Source organism: Saccostrea echinata, unplaced genomic scaffold, assembly GCF_033153115.1.
Source record: "Saccostrea echinata isolate AGI-Se365-2 ecotype Australia unplaced genomic scaffold, CSIRO_AGI_Sech_v1 ptg000030l, whole genome shotgun sequence".
Taxonomy (NCBI): domain Eukaryota; kingdom Metazoa; phylum Mollusca; class Bivalvia; order Ostreida; family Ostreidae; genus Saccostrea; species Saccostrea echinata.
In genome coordinates, this window is record NW_026889779.1 from 28,173,777 (window position 1) to 28,198,474 (window position 24,698).

The 24,698-nt window shown below is 34.1% G+C and overlaps 2 protein-coding genes across 2 annotated transcripts in view; one reads left to right on the forward strand and one right to left on the reverse strand.

Moving 5' to 3' along the window:
• Positions 1-282: 282 nt before the first annotated feature.
• On the forward strand, positions 283-15,875 carry LOC133197631 (matrix metalloproteinase-2-like). Its single transcript, XM_061333748.1, has 9 exons — positions 283-1,635; positions 5,542-5,807; positions 9,387-9,568; positions 10,974-11,072; positions 11,226-11,384; positions 11,544-11,716; positions 12,077-12,224; positions 12,486-12,755; positions 13,055-15,875. Exons 1-9 carry the CDS (start codon positions 1,387-1,389, stop codon positions 13,318-13,320), a joined length of 1,812 nt encoding a protein of 603 aa, XP_061189732.1. The 5' UTR covers positions 283-1,386; the 3' UTR covers positions 13,321-15,875.
• A 333-nt stretch (positions 15,876-16,208) lies between these two features.
• Positions 16,209-24,698, reverse strand: part of LOC133197632 (short-chain specific acyl-CoA dehydrogenase, mitochondrial-like) — a 33,025-nt gene continuing 24,535 nt past the window's right edge. Inside the window, exons 11-12 of the mRNA XM_061333749.1 lie at positions 22,530-22,586; positions 16,209-16,520 (exon numbers count right to left, since the gene is read on the reverse strand). Coding sequence (XP_061189733.1) covers positions 16,365-16,520; positions 22,530-22,586 — 213 coding nt within the window. The 3' untranslated portion in view covers positions 16,209-16,364. The remainder of the gene's footprint in view (positions 16,521-22,529; positions 22,587-24,698) is intronic.

The window sequence follows — 24,698 nt, forward strand, 5'->3', positions numbered from 1 at the left end:
TGTTGGCTGTCATATTTATCTTCAAATCTTTTTCATGCTATTATATTTTAAAGGCTCGTCCTGATGTTAGTTTTTATTTGATGCATGTTAAGTCCTCTAGCAATAAAAAGGCTCAATCTGAACCAAGTTTTGCATTGTGCAAGCGATATCGATGCAAAATCCAATCAATGTAATTTACATAGTAATCAGGCTGGTTACAGTACATGTAACATTGCCATTATCTCGTTTCCATCTTACAACGTTTAATATCAGTCAAGATATTACAGGGCGATTCCGAGACTTTGTTAGATATTTTAATAACCTCGACTACGGTTCAGTAGATTCATTTGGGTTTTTGTTCCTACGGGATTTGTGAATCGATATTGTGATTGAACTGTTCGATCAAACGCGCCTGTATCGACCATATGTTTCTGATGAAGAGGAGTAGCATGTGAAAACAAAGAAGGATGTTCGGAAAAGATATTCCCCCAGTACAAGTGCTAATCAAAACCACGTGCTGACAGTAGCATCCAAAATTACCCACCATTCTCCTCAGAATCCTGTGACTCATCATGATCTTCCATGCTCTTTGAAAACATTGATAGACAAGGCATTTGTCTGGAAACATAACCTCTAGCAAGGGAATCGCTCAACTCCGATGCACAGGAACTTTTTCAAATAAGCCTGGATATTGATTATTATAGGATATTTTCTATGTATATTGAGGATAGTCAAAGGAATATACGGAAAATAGCCGGTGTATCACATATATTTCTCTTATGATGAAAAGATGTTTACAGAAACCCGGAACAGTTTTTGTCCGATTAACCAAGGCGAAAAGGATATACGTATGAGCGGTTTCTTTGTTTACATTTGTAGAGGATGATCGCCTCCGGAGGAAGGATGAAGCATCACTGAATGTCTTCATTGTAGATATGAATTAATTAGCTGTTTATTAGGAGGTGTGAATAATCTTGTGACTTTTGTCTTAAGACTTAGACCTTATCTTCGTTATATTGTGAAGGACTCAGTAATTTATGCTCGAGGGATTAGATTAGGTAAGCGGAGGGTTCAAGCAAGGTGCGCCCCACGGTGTGCAGGAAACGGTGAGGTTATTTAAGTCGTTTTTTGTGTGAATCAGTAACACTTGACCTGAAATATACGGCGATTCTTTTTCTAATAAAAGAAATCAAAATGTAATTGGACCAGATGCTCAGCGAATGATAAATTAGACTAACGGCTGGATTCTGAAGACGGCGCGCTGGCTATTATTGGGGTTTGTTTCTTCTCAGAGGAAAACAGACAGTCAGAGGGTAATAATAGACGCTAAAACAATTGATGCCTACATAACCGAACCACATTTAATATATGGTTAATTTATGAAACAGTGAATGTGCCGTAATACACATGGAGGCTGATCGGGAAATGTACAAGCAGATCCCTGGCGTGTGTTACTGTGGGCACTACACAGGCGTGGAGGGTGCGGGAGAAACGTCTATCAAAAGGAGGAATATAGGTTCTAATAATGGACATGTGCCTTCACGTCAAACAATGAAGACTTCCTTAATCTTTGTGATATACATAGTGTTTTTAGTAACAGATTCGGTGTTAGGATCGCCAGTTTCAGGAGGTTCTAATCTAGATGCAGATGCTTTTGTAAGTAATTCTTATATCGTCTGTTTTGTTTCTTATAGCAGACGAGAGCTGGTCGCTATTAACATGATTAACCTTGATATATATACGGAGTGAATCATTAAATCTACCTTCATTCAGGATTTCTGTATGTAGGTGTTATTGACCATGTTTACTTAGTATATATGTTTATACGCTTAAATGATTTTTATAACAACAAACTTCGTTAAACTGAAAGGAATGTTTTTACATGTGTCTGTAAACAATGTAGTTGTGTTTTGAAATGTAATACTTCAAACGTGTCCAAAGGGATAGCTTATCGTAACTCAAAGGGGGCCTATAAACGGCGAACTTACTATAGGACATGTATATTAATAAGAAGTTCATACAAGTAATCTCAATTTATTCAAACTAGTTACAATTTCTTCCTCGCCATTCGAGATAAACAAGTATATTTTTCATGGAAAAAAAACCCTGAATCCCCTCTTTTTTCCAAAAGAGGACGCGATGAGATGGAGTTACAAGTGCTGTTATGGCATCTTCCTTCTTGAGACGTAAGAGATGACACTCATGTGTGAGATGTTTATCAGTATCTTCAGAACATATGGCTGTGTGTAAAATAGATTATGTCATAGATACAATCTACAGATGACAGACCGACTGCATGTATTCATATTTACAGTGTATAGTCATCTTACTCCGAGATTCTTCTTACGTAATGTCAATCTTGCATAAAAAATACAAGTATTTGCTAAGTTTTCCTGGGTGTAAAGAATCTTTAAACCCGAGGGTAAAATTTCTGCAAAACAATTTTGCATCATCACACATAATAAATTCCCTCATAAATGAATGGTGATTTTTATTCTGTCTATCGATTTTATGGTATGAAATGACCAAAGCCCTGTGATCATGCAGGGCACATTAGATATTGTAATTGCTTCACAATGTGTGACATATATTGACGTGTTAAACTAGCACATGCCAGCATTCACTTGATTATTTGTTAATAAGATGTTTTTGAGTCAAATAGATGAAGTGATAGGTCACATTAAATTAATCGTGATGGTTAGGTTTTTAGTGTATCACTATCACACAAACCTTTGGAGAGTGAAACGCCGTATACTCATCAGTTTGTGATTCACAGAGAAAACAGCTGATATTATTTTAAGAAAAAAAAAATCGTTATACATTGCGTTGTTTTTCCTTTAATCCCTCATGTTTTAAGTAATATAAAGGCAATAAATACAGGTACCATTACTCAAGCAAATTAAGGGTTTTGATCAATTGATTAAATTCAGCACGGCGTCTGAAAAATGTCCCGAGTGACGGACTTTATGCTTCATCTCTAGAAACGAAGTGATGCGGGTATAACTTTGAAATATATACGATTAAAGTAAGAGGAAAGAATTTAAAAGCGTAATAGTAATTTAAAACTTCTGTTATGATTTAATTTGGAATGACAAAATTCTATAAAAAGTTATTATAATTATGAATTCTGTCGAAGATTATGCCAGACGATGGGTCAAATATGAATATGAAGACCTTGACATTTTGTCAGAATGTATTAAAAAGTATCAGACTGTTGAAATCTCGCGTTAAACGGTTCAGGGGCAATATGAAAATAATCTATCCTTCTGTCTTCAATAATTCAGGTGAAAAAGAAAAAAAAAAGATTACACGATTATTATATACTGGTCCCAGCTGACAAAGCAGGTGACATTACATTGTCTTTGTAGGACTCATTATTATAATTGCATTTTAGAGGAACTTGGATTAAATTCTTCAAATGGTAATCCAACGTATATTTATAGTTCCCTCTTAAGGATGAAATTCTTCAAAATCATGTGTCATTATTCCCTACAACTAAATTGATTTTGAATCATCATACCAACATGTATACTGGATTTCTAAATTCATAAAAATCCTTGCAAAGAGATACTGAACGGTTTCTAGTTAATTTTCTACCAAGACTCTTTACTTCTCACGGAAATATTAACAGCAGTGAAGGAGAAACTTCAGGAGTGCTGTACAACAAAACATATGAGAAGTGGTGTTAATCAGATGTGGATACTTAAAAACTCCAAGGAACTTTTAGAAAAGTTGAAATCACAAAATAATACCAAAATCAATAGCATCAAAACGTTTGACTTTCAATCATGTCAACAAATTTATACAAACATTAAAGACTAGCTTTTTTGACATCGTAGACAATAAGTTAACGCTTTTAAACTTGTAAATTTGCACACCTTGTCATCGGTTATCTGCAACTTATTTTGTTAAAAATATTCTAATTCTACACACAAGTATTCCGAGGTTGATATAAAAAGATGCTTGAGTTTCTCATTGACGATATTTTTTTGTAGTTTTTGGAGACAAGGTCTTCCAACAATCTGTTGGAATTGTCAAGATGACCTGTTTTTATATTAATATGAAGCAGAATTTATTCAAAAACTTCTACACGAAAAGAAGTCTCTTGCTGTGGCCTTCAATTCGACATATAGATATATCGACGATGTTTTCTCAATTAACAATATTCATTTTCATTCCTCGTTGATTCGATATATCCCACTGAACTCGGAAGTAAAAGATACCAGAGTCTGACGCATCTGTTTCATATTTCGATGTTATTAAAATAGAGAAAGACAGTGATGGCAAACTGTTGATTCGATAGGCAAGAGCACATTCTACGTATACGTTCGAGCAAATATCTAAACGAGGCAGGTTATTGACAAATAAGTTGATGATACAAGGATATCAACAATCTCGTTTATAGCCAACATTTCGCAAATTCTGTGGTGGATACAATGGCCTTGTTTACAAATACATTTTGTAGTTAAGTCGAATGTTGACTGATATCTTTCATACACATTTTAAGCCATTATTTTCACGCTGAATATGTCAAGGAATTTTTTCGTTTAACCGATCAAGACAAGAAGCATATGTTGGGTGTGACAGGGGATGCTTACTCCTCCATGGCACCTGATCCTACCTCTGTTTTAAGAAGTCCATTTTGGCTCTGTTCATAACTTGTATTGTTTAGAGGTCTTTGAGAATTATCACTGTTCTTCGTATTTCACTTTTAATAATAAAAGAGATCATTTATATATTTTAGGATCATACTCTAATGATATACAGTAACTTTATTTTTCAAAAGAAAATACTCGGGGTCATAAATTGGACAACTACAGTTGTGTTGAGTCAAACATTGTCTCTTGAAAAAGAAAAGTTTTTTATAAGCATGATAAGATAAATAAATAAAACGATTTACATTGTAATTTGATACGAATTTGTTGGACCTTAGCTCAGTGAGGGGCATGACACCGAGTGTACAAAGTGAGTGACATTTCTTTAATAGATCAAAGTGTGATGATTAAGATGAGCGATATGACCCATGGACTTGCTGTATAATTGAATGGCCCTCTTACATGTAGTTTTAACATTATATAAAGGTCATAGTTTGTAAATTACTTTTCTGGTTTTATTGTTCATGTAGGTCTGCTAGTATCATGTAATTTAGATATGTATATCAGTATTTCAAACAGTTAAAAAATGAAAGAAAAAACGCAAAGTACATATGAAACAAAGTTTAAGAAGACTTGATGACGATATAAGTAAATTGATATCGGCTGTATCTCATCTTAGTAATTATTACATCCCGTATTAGAAACGTTCTCACACACATGAAAAAACTTGAAATTTTGTTTACCCGCCAGATTTTTCATATCCTCACTTGATTTCTAATTCAATCGTAAAATACCCCCGCGAAGAAATGGCGTTCATAATGTTTATGTTTTGCATACGTCAGTTGTTAGTGGACCACAGCAATTAAACTAAATATCGTCATACACTTTGAGAAACTGAAATGAAATTTAAATAAACAATTTTGTGAAATATTATTAATAATATTATGTCAATGTTTACTACCTTTAGAGATACCTTGGAAAGTTTGGTTACATATCTTCAGCTCAAGCAGAGAAAGGTGCTCAAAACCTTATTTCCATGGACATCACGGAGTCTATAAAGAAATTACAAAGGATGGGTGGGATACCACCGACAGGCGTGCTCGATGTTCGAACTCAGGAGCTCATGCATAAACCGCGGTGTGGTAACAAAGATCCAGTGGAAGAAGAGGGGGCCCGGAAAAAGAGATACGTGCTGGCGCCTTCTAAATGGGACCATAAGGATCTAACATACAGGTTAGTAATACAAGTATGAGGGAATAAATAAAGTCAAAAGAATTACAGCGCTTATTACAAAGTGGTGGTCTGTATGTGCAACAAAGTATGTGTGTCAACAACTTTAATTTTGCTAAAATATGCTAGCCAAAGTGGTTACGTGCATGTGTACGGATTAAGAATCACAACAAAGGGCCAAATTATGAGACATGGTAAAAAGAATAAAAATATCCATGATTTACCATTTCTAAGACACACCCACAGTAAAGGAATATTCATATCTAGATCAGCAGGTTTGATATAATTCTCAGTGTGCTTCTGCAAAAACAATAAATTTTTAGCATATTAAAATCTCCCCTTGATATGCCCCCGTTTTTAATACCGGACATGTGTTCTAAATTTAAGGACTTCTTCAAGTTGAAACCAGACCTACCATTACTCACGAAATCATATGACATCTGTAATAAGTGTGAGAAAAGCGCCATTTCTCTGCTAGGGTTTGATCTTGTTTGGCTGGTAAACAGTAGCTCTGTGGCTGTCTTATCTCACCAACAGTTATTTTTCTGCATATTAGAGTTTGCAATGGATTGCAAGATAAATGTAAGCTGGTACATAGGGTGAGAGATACGAATGTAAGTAGCGCAGTGGCCAGTACTTTCCAGAGGAAATTTTCAGCTGTGCTCCGTCACCATCTTTGAGATTTTTCTTTAGAACTACATGTTGAGGTTAGTGATGACCATTAACATTGAGCCACGTGACCTTGTTCGGCCTGGTTGTTATGTGGTTATGTGACATCACAACCTGCATGAATGAGGGCATATGGTTCAGCAATCTACCGATCTATTGATGAGATGTGCTGAAAATGGTTTCTTTTATTCTTCATTCGGCGGACTGTATTCTATTAACTATTGGAAAATTTGTTGATTGGAAGCTAGAAATATTGAGTCATAGCTAATCGGTTATTGTGTTTTTTCTGCAGTGAACTACTCTCTGCATCACGATTCTTTTGTCCCCGCCAAGATCTAAGAGATACACGCTTCATCAATTCTAACACTAGTCGCTGAAGCAGTGAGTCACCGACACACAACACCTACAAACAACTAAAGCAAAATTCATAGCTATATCTCAATTTGTCGAAGTACTTTTTTCCCTAATATTTTATGGTGAACGTAGACAGGTTTCCGTGCTACTTGTACGAATTGACTGCCTCCCTAAGGACAAACACATGTTCCTTACCACAAGGGTAAAAAATAACACAACTATGCAGTCAGGCCGTTGTCTTGACAACCCGATCAGAGTTATGCACTTTTCATGCTCTAAATTAAAATATATACATGTATATATATATATACAAGTATTTCAACATTTCAGTAAGACTCTTATGTCAGATTGTCAAGTACAGACCTGATTTTAACAACACAATGTTTATGAATGGGAAAATAGGAAACATTAAGGCAGACTATCGTTAGGGAAGAAGTGAGTAAGGTTCCTAAAAAGTATACGTCTCATCATAAATTTCAAGAGAGATTTTGAGTACAACGTATCATAATTCAGGGGAGGGGGGATTATGTAAACAAATTATATAACAACGTTCACAGATGCCCCTTTCATCCCATCATTCGTTCTACAAGAGATTATGCGTAACTGGAATTTAAATGTAGTTTTAGTGAATATGATGTGTGCAATACTTAGATGTTTAGAGACATAATAATAAGACGGTGTTCTATAAATTATAATCTCTCCATTGCAGTGATTAGCTTGCCAATTCAGCCCATGTTAGATATCACCTTGAACAAACTATTTTTATATCTTAAAGCAAATTCTGTGTTCTTTCCAAATGTCAAAGATTGTTATCTGTGGTATCGGTGATAAACTATTCTAGCACGCCTGGTTCCTATATTGAGTTCATATAGAATGACCAGTTATTTCATTACGAGTTGCTTTAATTTGTATTCCGACATAGTGGTATTTAGCCATTGCAAATGCATGCTCATATCGAACCTTATTCTCTATATAGAGGTAATAAATCCGAATTCCTTATTTCAAATCAGACGAAGAAACAGGTTTCTCACGAAAATGCATAGCATAGTACATCTGTTGTCAAGTACTTGGTCTGGGAGGACAATGAAAAAAAATTTGAAATTTTCAAAAATAATTAAAGCAGGTTTCGTGAAAATCTGATTCATTTGGGAATATCCGGAATTACAGTTCTTTATTTTGCTAAGGGATAATATTAAGGGAACGTTATCCACATTTGGTATATAAGCTATTCGCTTTTTTTCCCAAAAGTTGTTCATGGATGACAAAGAAAACACTTATCAGACTAAGGTCTACGATTCTGGTTGTAGGAAATGATTCATTCTTGCAATTAAGAAAAGCACTTTAAAGATGAAACAATTAAATAGGTCTTAATACAGGAACTAAAACACTTATTGTATAATGATATCAGCATTTATCATTATTGAAGAGATAAAAGATAATGAGAATTTAGTCATTTCAAAAATGGAGCCTTATTTACATCGGATGCTAGTAATTAAAAGAAAGCATTTCGTGTTTATAAAGTGTACTATAGATAAGTTCTGCAAGGTCCTGCAGGCAAATATGTCATCACCCTGATAGCAAGAGGCGCCAGGAGTCCGAAGCCGGAAAACCATAGGCTGCCAGGGGCCGTGGAGAACAAATTGGTGTATGCCAAATATAATCACCCCTAGTTTTAGTTTCTATCTAGATTGTCTCGGTAGTCCTTTGGCTTATAATTGTTTGGCTTCCTGTCTAAAACCAGAAAAAAGAGAGTGGATTACATTTTGTAGGAAATCACGTTTTATCGTTCGATCTATAGCAAACATCGAAACACTCTCTGGTAGTCATTTCTGAGTCATGCAGACTTGAGGATATCTTTTGCATGTTGCTTTATTGCCTATAATGGCTTGTCTATGTGGAATCGGATGATATAAATTCAGTCATTATTGTCAATGGTTTTGAGAAACAGAAACTTTCGACTTCTTTTTGGAGACTCAGTCAAGATTAAAGTTGACATTACTATGGTGGTTCCTTGCAAATGCAACAGGAGCAGATCGCCTGTTACGTATACGATAGAAAATAAAATGTAAGCTAAGGATCCATAGCTCTGAGATTGCACTAGGTAGCACGCCCAATCACAATTAGTAAAGTGACACTTTTAGAAGCACGTTTCGTGTCGTATGGAATTAACCACAAAATGCGATGTCAAACTTTATTTCCGGTAGAGGCTGACCTTTGGTATCGTTAGTGGATTCATTACCCAGGTGCTGAGGGGTCTTCTACCTGCTTCATTAAGTTTGATATTTCTTGGTTATAAATCACTTTCTCAGAGAACCTGACGCTGGCGATAATGTCAACATCTGTGTTCTGTGTAATCAACTTGTAACTGATTCTAAGGGTAGGAACTCAAGTTAACTCTATGGTACATTTGTCTGTAATGGTACTAGTAATTTATACACCCTATGTTACGAAGGAAACGTGTATCGTTGCAGTTAAAATGTTAAGACACCATGAAGTATTTTTTGCAGTAATGTAGCTGAAAGGCAATAATTATAATAGTGTCTCTAAATTATATTTTAGAATTGAGAACTACACGCCAGACCTACAGTGGCAGGATGTCCGTCGAGTCATTGCAGACGCTTTTAAAGTTTGGAGTGACGTCACTGACCTAACGTTTACAGAGGTCATGAATACAAATGCAGATATCATGATAAAATTTGCTAGAAAATATCATAAAGATGGTTATCCATTTGATGGAAAAGGTAATTGACAGAAGTCTAAACGGCACAAATACACTTTTTTGCTTTTGTTATTTATTAGATTTAGCAGACGTTATTCCTTTTTCTATAAGAAATTGCTTTGGGTTTGGTAACCAGAATTAACGTCGAATTGAATTATAGGAAAAATAATTTTTTTTCTTCTAAAAAACGAAGTAATTTTGCTGTTGGACTTGTCTTCTTTTGCTTTGAAATATTATGGGTCATTTTGTCCATAAAAGAATTTATGATGAAAAGGATTGATTGCTTCAGTTGATTTGAAACACTATTTGTTTCCACACATAGAAACGTGTCACACAATCCATAACAAGGCTCCGGGGTTGTATGACAAAAACTAATCAAAAAGAAAACATAAAAGTAACTTAAACAGATTGAAGACATGAAGATTATAACCATAGCGGCCTCTAGGTCAATAATTCACGAGGAATTGAACGTGAAAGAGAGAGAGAGAGCAACACGTTGCTCGCCGTACCAGATGTTCTTTTGAGGTTCGTTTCATATACTTTGGATCCACGCACAACTGAGTGCATGCAGTAGCTTTGAGATCACTGTTTTGTTTGTCGGGAAGCCGTTACACAGAGGAACACACTATCAGCAAATTGCTTTTTTTAACCATGAACTAAAGCCTATCTACTGTGTATGAAAACAAGCAATCAAGCATAGAGCCAATAACCATAGTAAATCAATGATGAGTGTACATATATGTATCTAATACAGAAAATTATACGTTTCTGGGGAGAAAATTACTACTACACACTTCTTCATGAAACTAAATATATCTAATATACTAGTATCTCATAAACGAAATAAATATTGGGAGAACACGGGCGAAACACATTTAAAATTAAATGCAATTTAAACACGGTTTAAGCTATGTAAGCAATAATGAGATGCTTTAAATACAGGGAAAATTGTTTTCCTTCAAATTTCGGTAAAAAGAACATAATTACGTAGTTTGGAAGTATGCAATATTGAAAGGAGATACAATCGGCCCTGTCTTAATTTATGTGCTGCCCGGGGTAGACATTTTAACTAAGGTTTACACTAATCTCTCCATTTGCGGATCCATCTTTTTTTCCATAGGGGTTCCATACCCCCTACAAATCCAACTCAGATTTTTTTTTGACAAGCAAAAAGAAGAAAAAAAACCCAAAGTAATCAACTTGTCTAACCCGAAAGCATATTTCTTGGGGGAGGGGGTCCTTGTTTTTTAAGAAGAAGGGTTCAAGATTATCTTTTCCTTACTTTACAAATTTGAAAACTCTGAAAATCCCCCGGGGGAGGGAGGGTGGGTTTCGGTCACCCTCCACCCCGTTGGTTCCGCGCATGCTCTCTACAGGTCTTATTCTTTGCTATATGTACCTTACAAATTACATCAATCTATCTTTAGGTCTCATTCTGGCTCATGCTTTCTTTCCTGGAAAAGACAAAGGGGGTGACACTCATTTCGATGAAGATGAAAAGTGGACGATCAATTCAAATGAGGAAGGTAATTGACTGTTATGGTTTTTCCAAAAAGTTATACTTCCATAAGAAAGGGAAATATTTGTTATCTTCTGACTGGAAAGGGACATCCTTTTCCTACAAAAAGGAAAATCATCTTACAAAAGTGTTCACTTACATTTTCTGTTGCTATTTTTAGGTGTAGACCTATTTATGGTAGCTGCTCACGAATTTGGGCATGCTCTGGGACTGAGCCACAGCAACGAGCCCAAAGCCCTTATGTATCCTTGGTATCAGGGATACATTCCAAACTTTCAACTTCCATACGATGATACCTTAGGAATTCAACTTATATATGGTATATAGAAAAACTCGAATATACACAAGACATTCAAAAAGACAAAAGAGATCTTACCGCTGTTCAATGAAGTCATTTAAGGGGTGTTCAAATAAAAATCTTTTGAGTTTTATATATGAAATTTTTGAAGAAATTGAACAGTTGAAGTTTTTTTCTTAGGTGGTAAGGGACCTTACGTGACTTTCCGACCTCCACCAACCACCAGGCGTCCTGATACAAGGGAGGGATATAGCACACTCGCCCCTCCCCGTCAAGCCCCAATAGACCCATGTAAGGGAAATTTTGACGCCATAGCAGTTATACGTTCTGAAGTCTTCATTTTTATCGGAAAGGTATGCAAGTTATATAAAGGAATAATTATAGGTATATCTGCAAGAATATGCAAATTTGACAGCAAGCCTAGGTTTACTATAAATTAATAAATGTTGAAGTCATCGACTTAAATTTAGAGAAGACAGGGTGTTTCATTTATCTACATATATGTGTACATATTAAATTGTCAGAAAGGAAATAGTGACTCAGGTATAGGCGTTGTGAACCCTGGTCCCATTGTTTTCTCTGATACCATAATATGTTATCATATTATACATGTATGATATCATATTATAATATGATATCATATTATATTATAATAAAAGGATTCCATGAGCAGAATTTTGAATGCATAATAAGTAAATATTTTTATCTAACAGTATTTCTGGAGGAGTCCTGAACCCAAAACCATTCTTTCTAGTGAGCCATCCATTATTCACGACTTCTGGTACAGATTTCCGGAAGAGGTAGAGAAGATTGACGCGGCTTTCGAACACCCCACTGACCGCCGAATCTTTTTCTTCTCAGGTAGCTTATTTATTTTCTTCTTATAAATATCTTTAAAGTATTTCAGTGTCGGAGCTACAAAGAAAAATATTGTAAAAAATATCCTACAATTCCTTCATTTGCACAAAAAATGATTTTTTTTTTAATTTACCAGCATTTTTGTATAAATTTGATGGAAAAGTTATCATGTCAAATAAATGTTTTGAATTATTTCATTTATTGAGGTGTTGTTTGTAAACAGAACACATCATTAAAGAATGCCTCATTATTTGATCTACTTAGGAAAGAAGTACTGGATATATAATGGTAATAGTCTTGCCAATGGACACCCTACTAATGGTAAGCCAATCACAGACTTTGGAATTCCGGAAGACATTCAGAAAATTGATGCGGTGTTTGTGTGGGGCTTTAACAAAAGGATTTACCTTGTTAGTAAAGATATGTACTGGAAATTCAAGGAGTCAGACAATCAAATAGAACCCGATTATCCCCGCGACATGAGCATCTGGAAAAATGTTCCTATTCCAATTGATACTGCTTTCAAGTTCCAAGGTTTGTTCAGATAGTTAGTACTTTCTCAACATACACTTACTTTATTTTTTCAAGCTTCTGGTAAACATGCAATATTGGGTATATTCTGTAATTGCAATAAAATGTAGTAACAGTGAACACACATAATAATGAATTCGAAGATTTAAAACATACTAGTATTTCAAACATATCAGATAACAAATTACATTTCTAAAGAAACAACTGTTCATCCTCGTTGCACATTAAGTGTATTTTCTTAAGAGCTAAATTTCAAAAAAAGGTATGATAGGGTTTGAAAAGCATATGTTTTCCTATTACAGAAAACACCTATTTCTTCAAAGGAGATAAAATGTATAAGTTCTATGACATGAAGATGAGAGTACAAGTAAATTGGCCGAAACCAATTGAAGAGTTCCTGGGATGTGGAGAACGATTTAGTTTACGTAAAAACAATGCAAAGAATTCCCCCGAGAAGATTGCTCAGTTTCAAAACAGTAGTTCTTCAAGCCACACAAGTTTTACAGGACTTTCTATACTTGTAATTATACATGCTATATATTTATGTATATGTTCTAGGCATATATGACCTGTTCTGATATCATTGTTTGAATGATCTGACCAAAGGTACCTGTAACTTAACACCTGTAATACCAGGTGATCATTTGAAATGTCCTGTTTTCCTAAAAATATCAATCAAAAGTAATGTATGAAGAATAAGATCCTTGGCTTAAATTAAGCTTTATACTGGACCAAAACTGAAATCAGACAGCAAACAAAAAACAATAGTATTAGGATCATCTTATTTAGGAAAAATGAGGTCTGTTCTATAGTCGTGAGCTTGCTTTTATATGTATAGAGCTGATGGGAAGGGATGATATCCAGAGGATAAAGTAGAGGTTGATGACTATATTTAACATTGGGGGAAGCAATGACACATGATCTAAAAGTAAATCCTCCATCAGAATTGGTGCATAATATATTTTTTTTCATGTCACTAAGGATACACATTATATCCAAGAGATTTTTATTTGGTACTTTTTATTACCTCAAGCTCAACAATGAGATCAAAGTGAACAACAACAAAAATTTACGAATATCTTGTAGTATTTTGCCACCTAGGCACTGCAAATTCAAATTGGTTAAATAACTTCCACTCACAACTTTATTTGCTATCAGGGACTCCTAAGCATGTTAAGGGGAGGGTTAATTGTTGTAGTAGCAATTTAAGAGGGAAGATGTTTCTGTGTATAAATTTATGTATTTACACATCAGGTGTTTTATTTTAGCCCAGGTGATCAATGGCTGAGTATCAGTCAGTACATGTTAAGCCTCATTGTGATCAAACTATCACGGTTGTGACTCCTGTCTCTGTATGCCTTATGTGTTTTTGCTATATCATATTGTTATGTTTTACATGTAAAAAAAAAAATCCTTCTCTCAGTGTAATGAGATTTCATGTGTTTTATTTATTTGAGTTTTTACATGTAATGATAACCCTGTGATATGAGAGTGTGTAAAAGTGTCTCTTCATTTTTTTGCCAGGATTCAGTTCCTTATATTTTGTATAGGAAATACCTTGAGATTCTTGCCATTATCTTTTAATTGGTTCAGTAGCATAATAGTTTTTTCAGTGTTCATTTGTTTTATTATTTTTTTTTAGCTTAATTTAGCACTGACGTAACAAGAATTCACATTCACTGCTTGAAAAAATATACGTCTGGCACTAGTGCCAAAAAAGTGTGCACATCTCAGAAAGAACATAAATAAAAATACATTTGAGATTGCCTTGCATCTCTTGATGAAGCATACATAATTTTGCAGCCTTCTTATTTCTGATAACAACAAAAAAAATTTCACATAAATTCATGTGTAAATTTCAGTATCTTTACCCTGGTTCCTAGGGTTGTCATTAACTTAGTTAAATGCAGTAGCCTACAATTTTCCTGTTAAAATTAACTTCTTTAACACTTAAAATACATAAAAAGAGAAAGTAATGTATCTATTTATTCACTTCTAAATGCAAAGACATCCTTTTAACACCTCAGTCTGTAATTACTGTAGTTATCATAGATAGGTCTCTAGTGTAATTACCCCCTCAGTCATTTGGATCCCAGATCTAAGAAATCCATTGTCACATTCACACTATGATTTACTACCATATAATGATATTTAGCTTAGAATCATGAGTTTTGATGCTTTATTATAATACTCATATTCCCTTATTTATTTTTATACTACATATACATATTATAAATTCACTCATTGATTAGTGAATTAAGAGTTATCAGTTCCTATAATACTCATCAGTCACGAAATAGTGCTTCTGTAATAAGCTCTAGTTAGTGTAGAGTTTGTACTGTATTTTATCCATTCTTAAAACATATACTGCATTTTGTAAAATATTTATATATATATAAAAAAGAAAAACGAATTTTATGAAACCAGTGACATATTATAGTTAAAAATATAAGTGCATGCATTATTAAATTACTGTAGATTATTTCTTAAGCCTTCTCAACAAATTATTTTTGATGTTATGTCATTTCCTCTGAACTGAGTAATAATGTAGAGGATAAAGTGTGTCCTTCACATGAAAATTGTCTTGCTTTGTGTTCAATGCCCTAGTCATAATCAGTTTCCATTTAAATTGTACTGACACAGTTTTAGGGGTTCTAAGTGAGAACATGGTGCTGATGAATTTTTATAGTGCAATGACAAACTTCCAGTTTACAAGTAAAGCTATAAATGTAACACTCATAGTACACTTTAAACAATGTTATCTTTATTGTGTTTAATGTCAGTGTCTTGCAGATGCATAAAAACAGTTGTGTCCCAAATCTGATACTCTCAATTAATCAGAGCAATTGCCAATCAAGACCATTAGTTTACACATCATTTTACATCTCGATTTGAAACATGTCAAGTTCATTTGCATGTGTTAGTCTTTAAAACAAAATCTGTCTTAATTACAAAATTGATGTCCACTGCATTATCCAATATACCAAAATGTTACAGAAAATGCTATTGTTTCATTATAAATTTTGCCTATTTATTTCTTATCAATGTCACAGTAGCTCTTGTGACACAGTTTTTAAGCACAAGTTGTATTTTATTTATGATGCTAATAAATTTTAAAGCTTCTATGTTGTTTATTTCATACGTTAAAAGAATGTTGTGAAATACAAGAAGACATGGTTACCTACAGGTGGAGATTAAATACAATACCGATGCAGAGGCACTCAAAATTTTATTGTAATAATTACAGGTAGTAGGAGCTCTTTAAAGTTTTGATAAAACTTAATATATCGTCAAGTGATTGTGCATCAATGTATATAGTTTACACATGATGAATCTACACAAATGATTTCATTATGACGAACAGTGTTTGCACAATGACCATATGCACTGCACTGATTCAGTACATTTAGCCTACTGTACAATTTGACCTCATCGTCTATATAATAATATTATCAATTGAAAGACATTATTCCTTTATTTTTCTGTAATACAAGATTATTGTGTAATGTGTTATAGTCATATTTTGTTGATAAGAGAGATGTGTTTGTACAGCATATCACAATTCAGCCCTTTTGCATTGTCAAGGTCACAGACTCTACTTTTCCTGTTATGTTAACTAGATTGGTACTCCTTAAGTAGACTTCCTGCTATCACTAGTCTCTGAATCTCACTTGTTCCCTCGTAAATTTCTGTGATCCTGGCATCTCGGTAATGTCTCTCAGCAGGCATGTCTGTCACATAACCCATACCTCCCAAAATCTGGATGGCCTGCAAAATCATGCAAAAACACTGTTAATACACACAGTGCAGCCACTCATTACTTTGAGATCATATTTCAGAAGCAGAGTCTCTACTTGCTGGAAAAATGAGATTATACAACCACTTAACAATACGTAATTGGTTCTTTTCTCTTTTTCACATTTTGGACAATGATAACACATCAAATGTTTATCTTAAGAACTCAGGCAGTTTATTTCTTCTTACTCCACTGTCAACATGTCTAAAATTTATGGTGTTTTTTTTTTTTATTTTCAGGGCTTTTCTTCACCATTTGAACTGATTACATGTAACTTGTAGCATGATCATTTATACTTGGAATCATTTTATCTGCCCAGGCTACTAGATCATGAAACTGTCTGAAGCCAGCTCCAGGCTGCAACATGCAGCCATTATGAAATACTTGAAAATTATTTGGCATATCTTTGCATGAGGCATGTTCATAATTGCAAGACCTAGATCAATTAACCAGGAACAAACATATTCATTACAAAACTTTATATAGAAAACATCAAAGAACTGACAGGAAAACTACATCAAAATACACAAGTACTTTCATCAGATTTTGACTGGTTCACATGGTATGAGTCATCCATATTCTGTAAACTTTCTACTGCAATTTGATTTGAAACTCAATCGGACTTTTGCAGACATTACATGATATTAATCCACCTAAATACCCCTGGTACAGTAATGATAACTTAAAATCAATAACATTGACGAGTCTGGCTTTTTCCATTTCCTGTAGGAACACATTTAATGATGACTATTCCTCTAGATACGGCTACATCAGTCATCACAGACCCTCAAAGGAGGGCTTATTGATATATGGTTCTGGATACAATTCAAAAGAGTTTAATAATAAAAGCTCAATGGTAAAATTTTTAAACAGCATCTGTTCCTTGTATAGATCATCTGTTCTTTCCAATTCCAATCACTTCGGATGTGATTTGCACATACATCAAATATACATTATATTATGTTGTGTATATACCTGTACATCAAATTTTTTTTTTAAATAGTAGTGCAAATGACAAAAATACTTGGAAATTAAAAAGAGAAATTCTGAATGGAGGGGGAAAAGCACTAAATGGGAAACAGATTTTTATGAATGTAAAACATACTAGTAACATTTGTATAATTATTGCCACATACAAGATGATGTTATTAACAATGAGGGAAACTACTTACCCTAATTATATATACTTGTAGAATTATAGTCATTAAAACCTAAGTGCTCAACAAACAAGCTAATTCTCTACAGCTGCCGGTGAGTCACTTAATTAAAACCCTGAATTATGGGTTCTAGTAAAGAGTTTAGAAGTAGGATAGGACAAGTCAGTCATATAATAGTAAATATCCTTATATGGGTGATTCATAAAAGGAAACATACAAAAGAAAACTAAAAATTTGTACCAGAGGTATGAGTGTGGAGTAATGATAAATAAATTGCCACATAAGCTATATCACAGAACATGAGTATAAATGAATTATTGATTGGCACGGCAAGTATTGTAGAAACTTAAAGCTTTCACTAAAGACCACTGAAAAAAATCTTTGAAAGATCTTCAAATGTCCAAAATTATTCTTACTTTTTGTCAAAATATTTTTTAAGAAAATTACATCTCCTAAGTTAAACTTATCAATTAAGGCCATCTTTACAATGCATGCATTAAGTACACTACACAAAATGGCACCATGCTGCCACAAAATCAATACAATCTTTCCTCTGTCCATCTTATACCTCTATAGGAAGTACAAGTTTCTGAGTCAAACATAACATTTTACATGGTGTTCACATTTATTTTCTCATCTAAAGATACTAGCATAACTGAAACTGACAATGGCCTTAAAATTTTGACCTCAATAAGTCTCTTCCTCTAGTACATGTACCTACACATAATAAATAATTACAAGTTGAATGGTAAACTTTTTTTGGGTGACCTAAATATCAGAATTAATGACAAGGATTCAGACCATACCTGCTTTATCACTGAATTATTTTTTTGTTTGACTATCAACTTATTTCTCAGAAACATACATAGATCCATGGGCCACAATGCTCACCTGAGTCATCTTGGCCCTGCTATTTTTCAAAAAAAAAAAAAAAAAAATATAAGATTTATTTGCTCCCTATTCCCCAACATACCCTTAAAAGGTTATGATATAACCCACTGGGATGCTTCAATATTGATATGATTATCATGGCTCTGCTGTTCCCAGTGGATAAGATTTTTTTTCATGCTTTTTTCCAACATACAAAACTACACATGCATTATGAAAAATTTGATAAAAATTTTTAGCTTAGTGTCCATAATTAATAAAAAAAAAAAAAAAGTTCATACAGGTTCCATATCATTATAATTTAGTGTGGCTCTGCTACTCTTGAAAAGATCTGTTTTCATAAAATCCCTTGTAAAACTCTAACATCCTATTGTTGCCCCCACCCTAAACCAGAGGGCCATGATATGATAAAACTTGAGTATTCACTACCTGACGATATTTGCATTTTAATATGAGTAATCATGACCCTGCTGATCTTGAGAAGAAGACCTTTTAAACAAGAGACCCATGGGCCACAATGCTCACCTGAGTATCTTTGGCCCTGCTGTTCTTCACCAGATTTTCTCCCTTGTAATAAGTAATAATACCCCAGGATGCTTCCATATAAGTTTCAGCTTTTCTGGCTCAGTGGTTCTTGAGAAAAAGATTTTTAGAGATTTTTCCTATATATTTCAATGTAAAACTTTGATTCCCCATTGTGGCCCCACCCTACCCCCGGGGATCATGGTTTGAACAATTTAGAATCTACACTATCCCAGGATGCTTCCATACAAGTTTCAGCTTTTCTGACCCAGTGGGTCTTGAAAAGGTTTTTTAATGACCCCACCATATTTTTGTCTTTTCTTGATTATCTTCCCAAGGGGGCTTGGCCCTCTATTTTAACAATTTAAACTCTCCTTCACCCAAGGATGCTTTGTACCAACTTTGATTAAAATAGGCCCAATGGTTCTTGAGAAGAAGTTGAAAATGTGAAAAGTTTACAGATGGACAGGTGGACAGCTAGACAGATGGACAAACGATGGACAATAGGTGATCACAAAAGCTCACTTGAGCTTTCAGCTAAGGTGAGCTAAAAATGTTTTCTATATATTCATACATAAACCTTTCATCTCCTTTCTTGGCCCCACTCTACCCCTGGGGAACATGATTTGAACAAATTTGAAGCTACATTACCTCAGAATGCTTCCATATTAATATGATTATTTATGGCCCTGCAGTAACCTTTAGAAAAACCAGAAGTCTCTGATGAGACTGTAGCTCTACTGGTCTGTTTGTATAACAAAAGAAAAGTAGCACTTGGATTTGACACATTGCAACATGCAACAATAAATAGAATTATGTATCTTAATGTAGTCTACTTTTGTGACAAGTTATATTGAAATCAAATGAAAACTAGGAGTAGTAGCGTTTTGAAAGTATTTCACGGAAATTTCTATTTTTAGTAACCATGACAACACCATTCACCCAAATAAAAAAAAAACAGAAATACATATTATGTATCATAGTGTATTCTAACTGTGTGCCAAATTAGATTGAAATCAGACCAAAATTGTAGGAGGAGTAACGTTTTAAAGGAATTTCAAAGAGATTTCTATTTTAAGTAACCATGGCAACACTGTTCATCGAATTCAAAAACCAATGCAATAAATTATGTAACTTAGTATAGTCTTCTTGTATGCCTAATTATATTAGAAGCAGACTAAAACTGTAGCAGGAGTAGCGTTTTAAAGAAATTTCACAGAAATTTCTATTTTTAGTAACCATGGCAACACCGTCCATCAAAATCAAAAACCGATGCACTAAATTATGTATCTTAGTGTAGTCTACCTCTGTGCCAAGTTATATTGAAATCGGACCAAAACTGTAGGAGTAGCGTTTTAAAGGAATTTCACAGAAATTTCTATTTTTAGTAACCATGGCAACACCATCCATCGAAATCAAAAACCGATGCACTAAATTATGTATCTTAGTGTAGTCTACTTGTGTGCCAAGTTATATTGAAATCGGACCAAAACTGTAGGAGGAGTAGCGTTTTAAAGGAATTTCAAAGAAATTTCTATTTTTAGTAACCATGGCAACACCGTCCATCGAAATCAAAAACCGATGCGCTAAATTATGTATCTTAGTGTAGTCTACTTGTGTGCCAAGTTATATTGAAATCGGACCAAAACTGTAGGAGGAGTAGCGTTTTAAAGGAATTTCACAGAAATTTCTATTTTTAGTAACCATGGCAACACCGTCCATCGAAATCAAAAACTGATGCACTAAATTATGTATCTTAGTGTAGTCTACTTGTGTGCCAAGTTATATTGAAATCGGACCAAAACTGTAGGAGGAGTAGCGTTTTAAAGGAATTTCACAGAAATTTCTATTTTTAGTAACCATGGCAACACCGTCCATCGAAATCAAAAACCGATGCACTAAATTATGTATCTTAGTGTAGTCTACTTGTGTGCCAAGTTATATTGAAATCGGACCAAAACTGTAGGAGGAGTAGTGTTTTGAAAAATTGTTTACAGACAGACGGACAGACAGACAGACATACAGACGGACGACGGACACCTTACTATCGCATAAGCTCTTCTGGTCTCTGACCAGTAGAGCTAAAAATTAAGATTTTTATGCTCCCATAATATAAGATTCAGGGCATATAGTTTTTACTCTGTCTGTCTGTTTCTCTGCATAAACTTTAACCTTGCCTATAACTTTTATCTGTTGGAGCTTGGGCTTTTATTTTTCAAATGTGTATTCCTTGTGACAAGAACTTTCTTTGGGTACTAACACATTTGACCTCTTGACCTTGGAGTTTGACCCGATTTTGCAAAATTTTACCAAACTTTAATCTTGGCCATAACTTTTGAATGGTTGGTGCTAAGGCTTGAGATAAGACCTTTCCTTGGATATAAATATTTTTGACCTTAACCTTGGAGTTATACCTACTTTTGAAAAACTTTAATCTTGGCCATATGTTTTGAATGATTGAAGCTGGGGCTTTCATATTTTGTGTCTGTATTCCTTGCAGAAAAACCTTTCTTAGGCTACAAACAAATTTGACTTTTTGACCTACATTTGAAAAACATTAACTTTGGTCATAGTTTTGAATGGTTGAAGTGAGGGCTTCATATTTTGCATGTGCATCTTTGTGACAAAAACTTTCTTCAATCAGGTACCAACAATTTTTACCTCGATCTTGGATTCTGACATACTTTTGAAAAAACTTCAACCTTGTCCATAAGTTTTGAATGCTGTGCTGGGCCTTTCATATTTCACAGATGTATTCCTTGTGACCAAACTTTTTTGTAAGTACCAATATTTTTTACCTCATGACCTTGAGCTTACAGATTCACCTATTTTTGAAAAATTTTAACCTTGTCCACAGTTTCTGAATAATTGCTGCAAGGGCTTTCATACATTTTGTTTGTATATTGAACAGTGATCATTATACCTGAGTGCTAAAAATGTTTGTGTAAACTAAATTTTTGGTAAAAAATTAAGATTAATTTTCCATTTTTAAAATTCTTTTTTAGTGGTACATTAGTAGCGTTAATTCATGACGACACCAACCACCCCATGCCTGGTGATTGCACTTTAATATAAGTTTATGTACAGTACTGATCAGGCAACACTTGGTCTATCCACAGACCAAGTGCAAATCAATATGACCCCTTCTTTCAAAGGTGGCTAAAAAAACCCTTGACACTACCTTATCTATTATAAAACAATATAAGAAAAACAAGAGGAATCTAAAACAGAAATGCTTCCAATCACATTTCTATATAATGCACTATTCAAAGAAACATCTGGAAATCAGCGAAAGTAAATCTATCCGTAAAACAAGTATCATTAAACAACAAAAAATAAGTATCATAAAACAGCAACATCATAAAACAACATCATAAAACAACATCATAAAACAAGTATTAGGAAACATCTTACCTGATGACTACAGAATGTTGCAGCCTCTGAAGCTGCTAGTTTGGCCATAGCTGCTTCCTGTAAAAGATGTTGTAACCTTTAGTAACATTTACAGGCATTATGATAACTTTCCAATACCTTACTCAAATCAAAGATAACTTTTAAAAGAGTAGTTCTATAACAGTACCCTTAACAGACAGTTTAATAGTGACCTAAACACTAGATCTGATCATTTTAGCAGCTGTAACTATAAAGTTATGACTTTGCCTGTTTGTAACCTTATCAGAAGTAATGGTAATCTTTTTTATTTACATTTGCAAATATTTTTCTTAGATGAACCTATTGAAGAGGAAATATGTTCAATTCTGTATGAACTTATTAGGGGGTCAGAGGTCATGGCGTGACCGAATCACACAGCAAGACGATATCTTGTCTACATATTTCTGTCACAGTGACACTGTTTCGGAACTTCTGAGCCGTTAAAGCGATGAAAAAGATAAAATTATTGAAACATATATTTTTTTTGTTCAACAAATGATAATTATATCTTTCTTGGGTGTGAAGAATGTTTATAATTAGCCTAAAATCACGCTTACCTTTTTAACCCGAAATTCCTTTGAAGGTATGTAAACTGAAGACGATATACCACCGCTTTTGACTTCATATATAAAGAACTCATACAATAATACTAAGATTATTCTCAGTAGCGATCATTGTTTTTTCATTACAAACAGTTATTTCCTGAACTGGACGGCTTAACATCCATGTAAATATTCAAATGTTGGAGCGAGGCGAACTCTGAAGAACAAACAGCTTCTAGGTCATTGCGCGTCACAACATAGCAATACGGCGGGCCGTTTGTGTAATAAATGCAGTTCTACTCAGAATATTCGTCTCAAATGTAAATAAAAGTAATAAACAACAATGTTAAAAAGTTCACTGGGAAATGAACTTGGTTGGTACGTGATCAAATCTTCTGAGAAGCCCTTCGGGCTTCACAGGATTTGATCACGTGACCAACCAAGTTCATTTCCCAGAGAACTTTTTAACATTGTTGTTTATTTCTTAATTAATCATGCCAGATGTTAATGATAAACCCCGTACTGATGTTAAAATAATCTTATCTTTAGTTTCCTCATTCAGAAGCTGCTTTCTCTTTAAATATTTAGGTTTATAAAATCCTCACCAATGGATTCAAATATTTTACCTTACACAACATTTAAAACCAGAAGTCTCTGATGAGACTGTAGCTCTACTGGTCTGTTTGTATAACAAAAGAAAAGTAGCACTTGGATTTGAAACATTGCAACATGCAACAATAAATAGAATAATGTATCTTAATGTAGTCTACTTTTGTGACAAGTTATATTGAAATCAAATGAAAACTAGGAGTAGTAGCATTTTGAAAGTATTTCATGGAAATTTCTATTTTTAGTACCGGTAACCATGACAACACCACTCAACCAAATAAAAAAAAAACAGAAATACATATTATGTATCGTAGTGTATTCTAACTGTGTGCCAAATTAGATTGAAATCAGACCAAAATTGTAGGAGGAGTAAGATTTTAAAGGAATTTCACAGAAATTTCTATTTTAAGTAACCATGGCAACACTGTTCATCGAATTCAAAAACCAATGCAATAAATTATGTATCTTAGTATAGTCTTCTTGTATGCCTAATAATATTAGAAGCAGACTAAAACTGTAGCAGGAGTAGTGTTTTAAAGGAATTTCACAGAAATTTCTATTTTTAGTAACCATGGCAACACCATCCGACAAAATCAAAAACCGATGCACTAAATTATGTATCTTAGTGTAGTCTACTTGTGTGCCAAGTTACATTGAAATCGGACCAAAACTGTAGGAGGAGTAGCGTTTTAAAGGAATTTCACAGAAATTTCTAATTTTAGTTACCATGGCAACACCGTCCATCGAAATCAAAAACCGATGCACTAAATTATGTATCTTAGTGTAGTCTACTTGTGTGCCAAGTTACATTGAAATCGGACCAAAACTGTAGGAGGAGTAGCGTTTTAAAGAAATTTCACAGAAATTTCTATTTTTAGTAACCATGGCAACACCGTGCATCGAAATCAAAAACCGATGCACTAAATTATGTATCTTAGTGTAGTCTACTTGTGTGCCAAGTTATATTGAAATCGGACCAAAACTGTAGGAGGAGTAGCGT

Coding starts and splice junctions, on each gene's coding strand:
- LOC133197631 (XM_061333748.1), top strand. CDS start 1,387: ATGGAGGCTGATCGGGAAATGTACAAGCAGATCCCTGGCGTGTGTTAC. Junction 11,073..11,225: donor GATCAATTCAAATGAGGAAG/GTAATTGACTGT, acceptor TGCTATTTTTAG/GTGTAGACCTATTTATGGTA. Junction 11,717..12,076: donor TCTTCATTTTTATCGGAAAG/GTATGCAAGTTA, acceptor TTTATCTAACAG/TATTTCTGGAGGAGTCCTGA.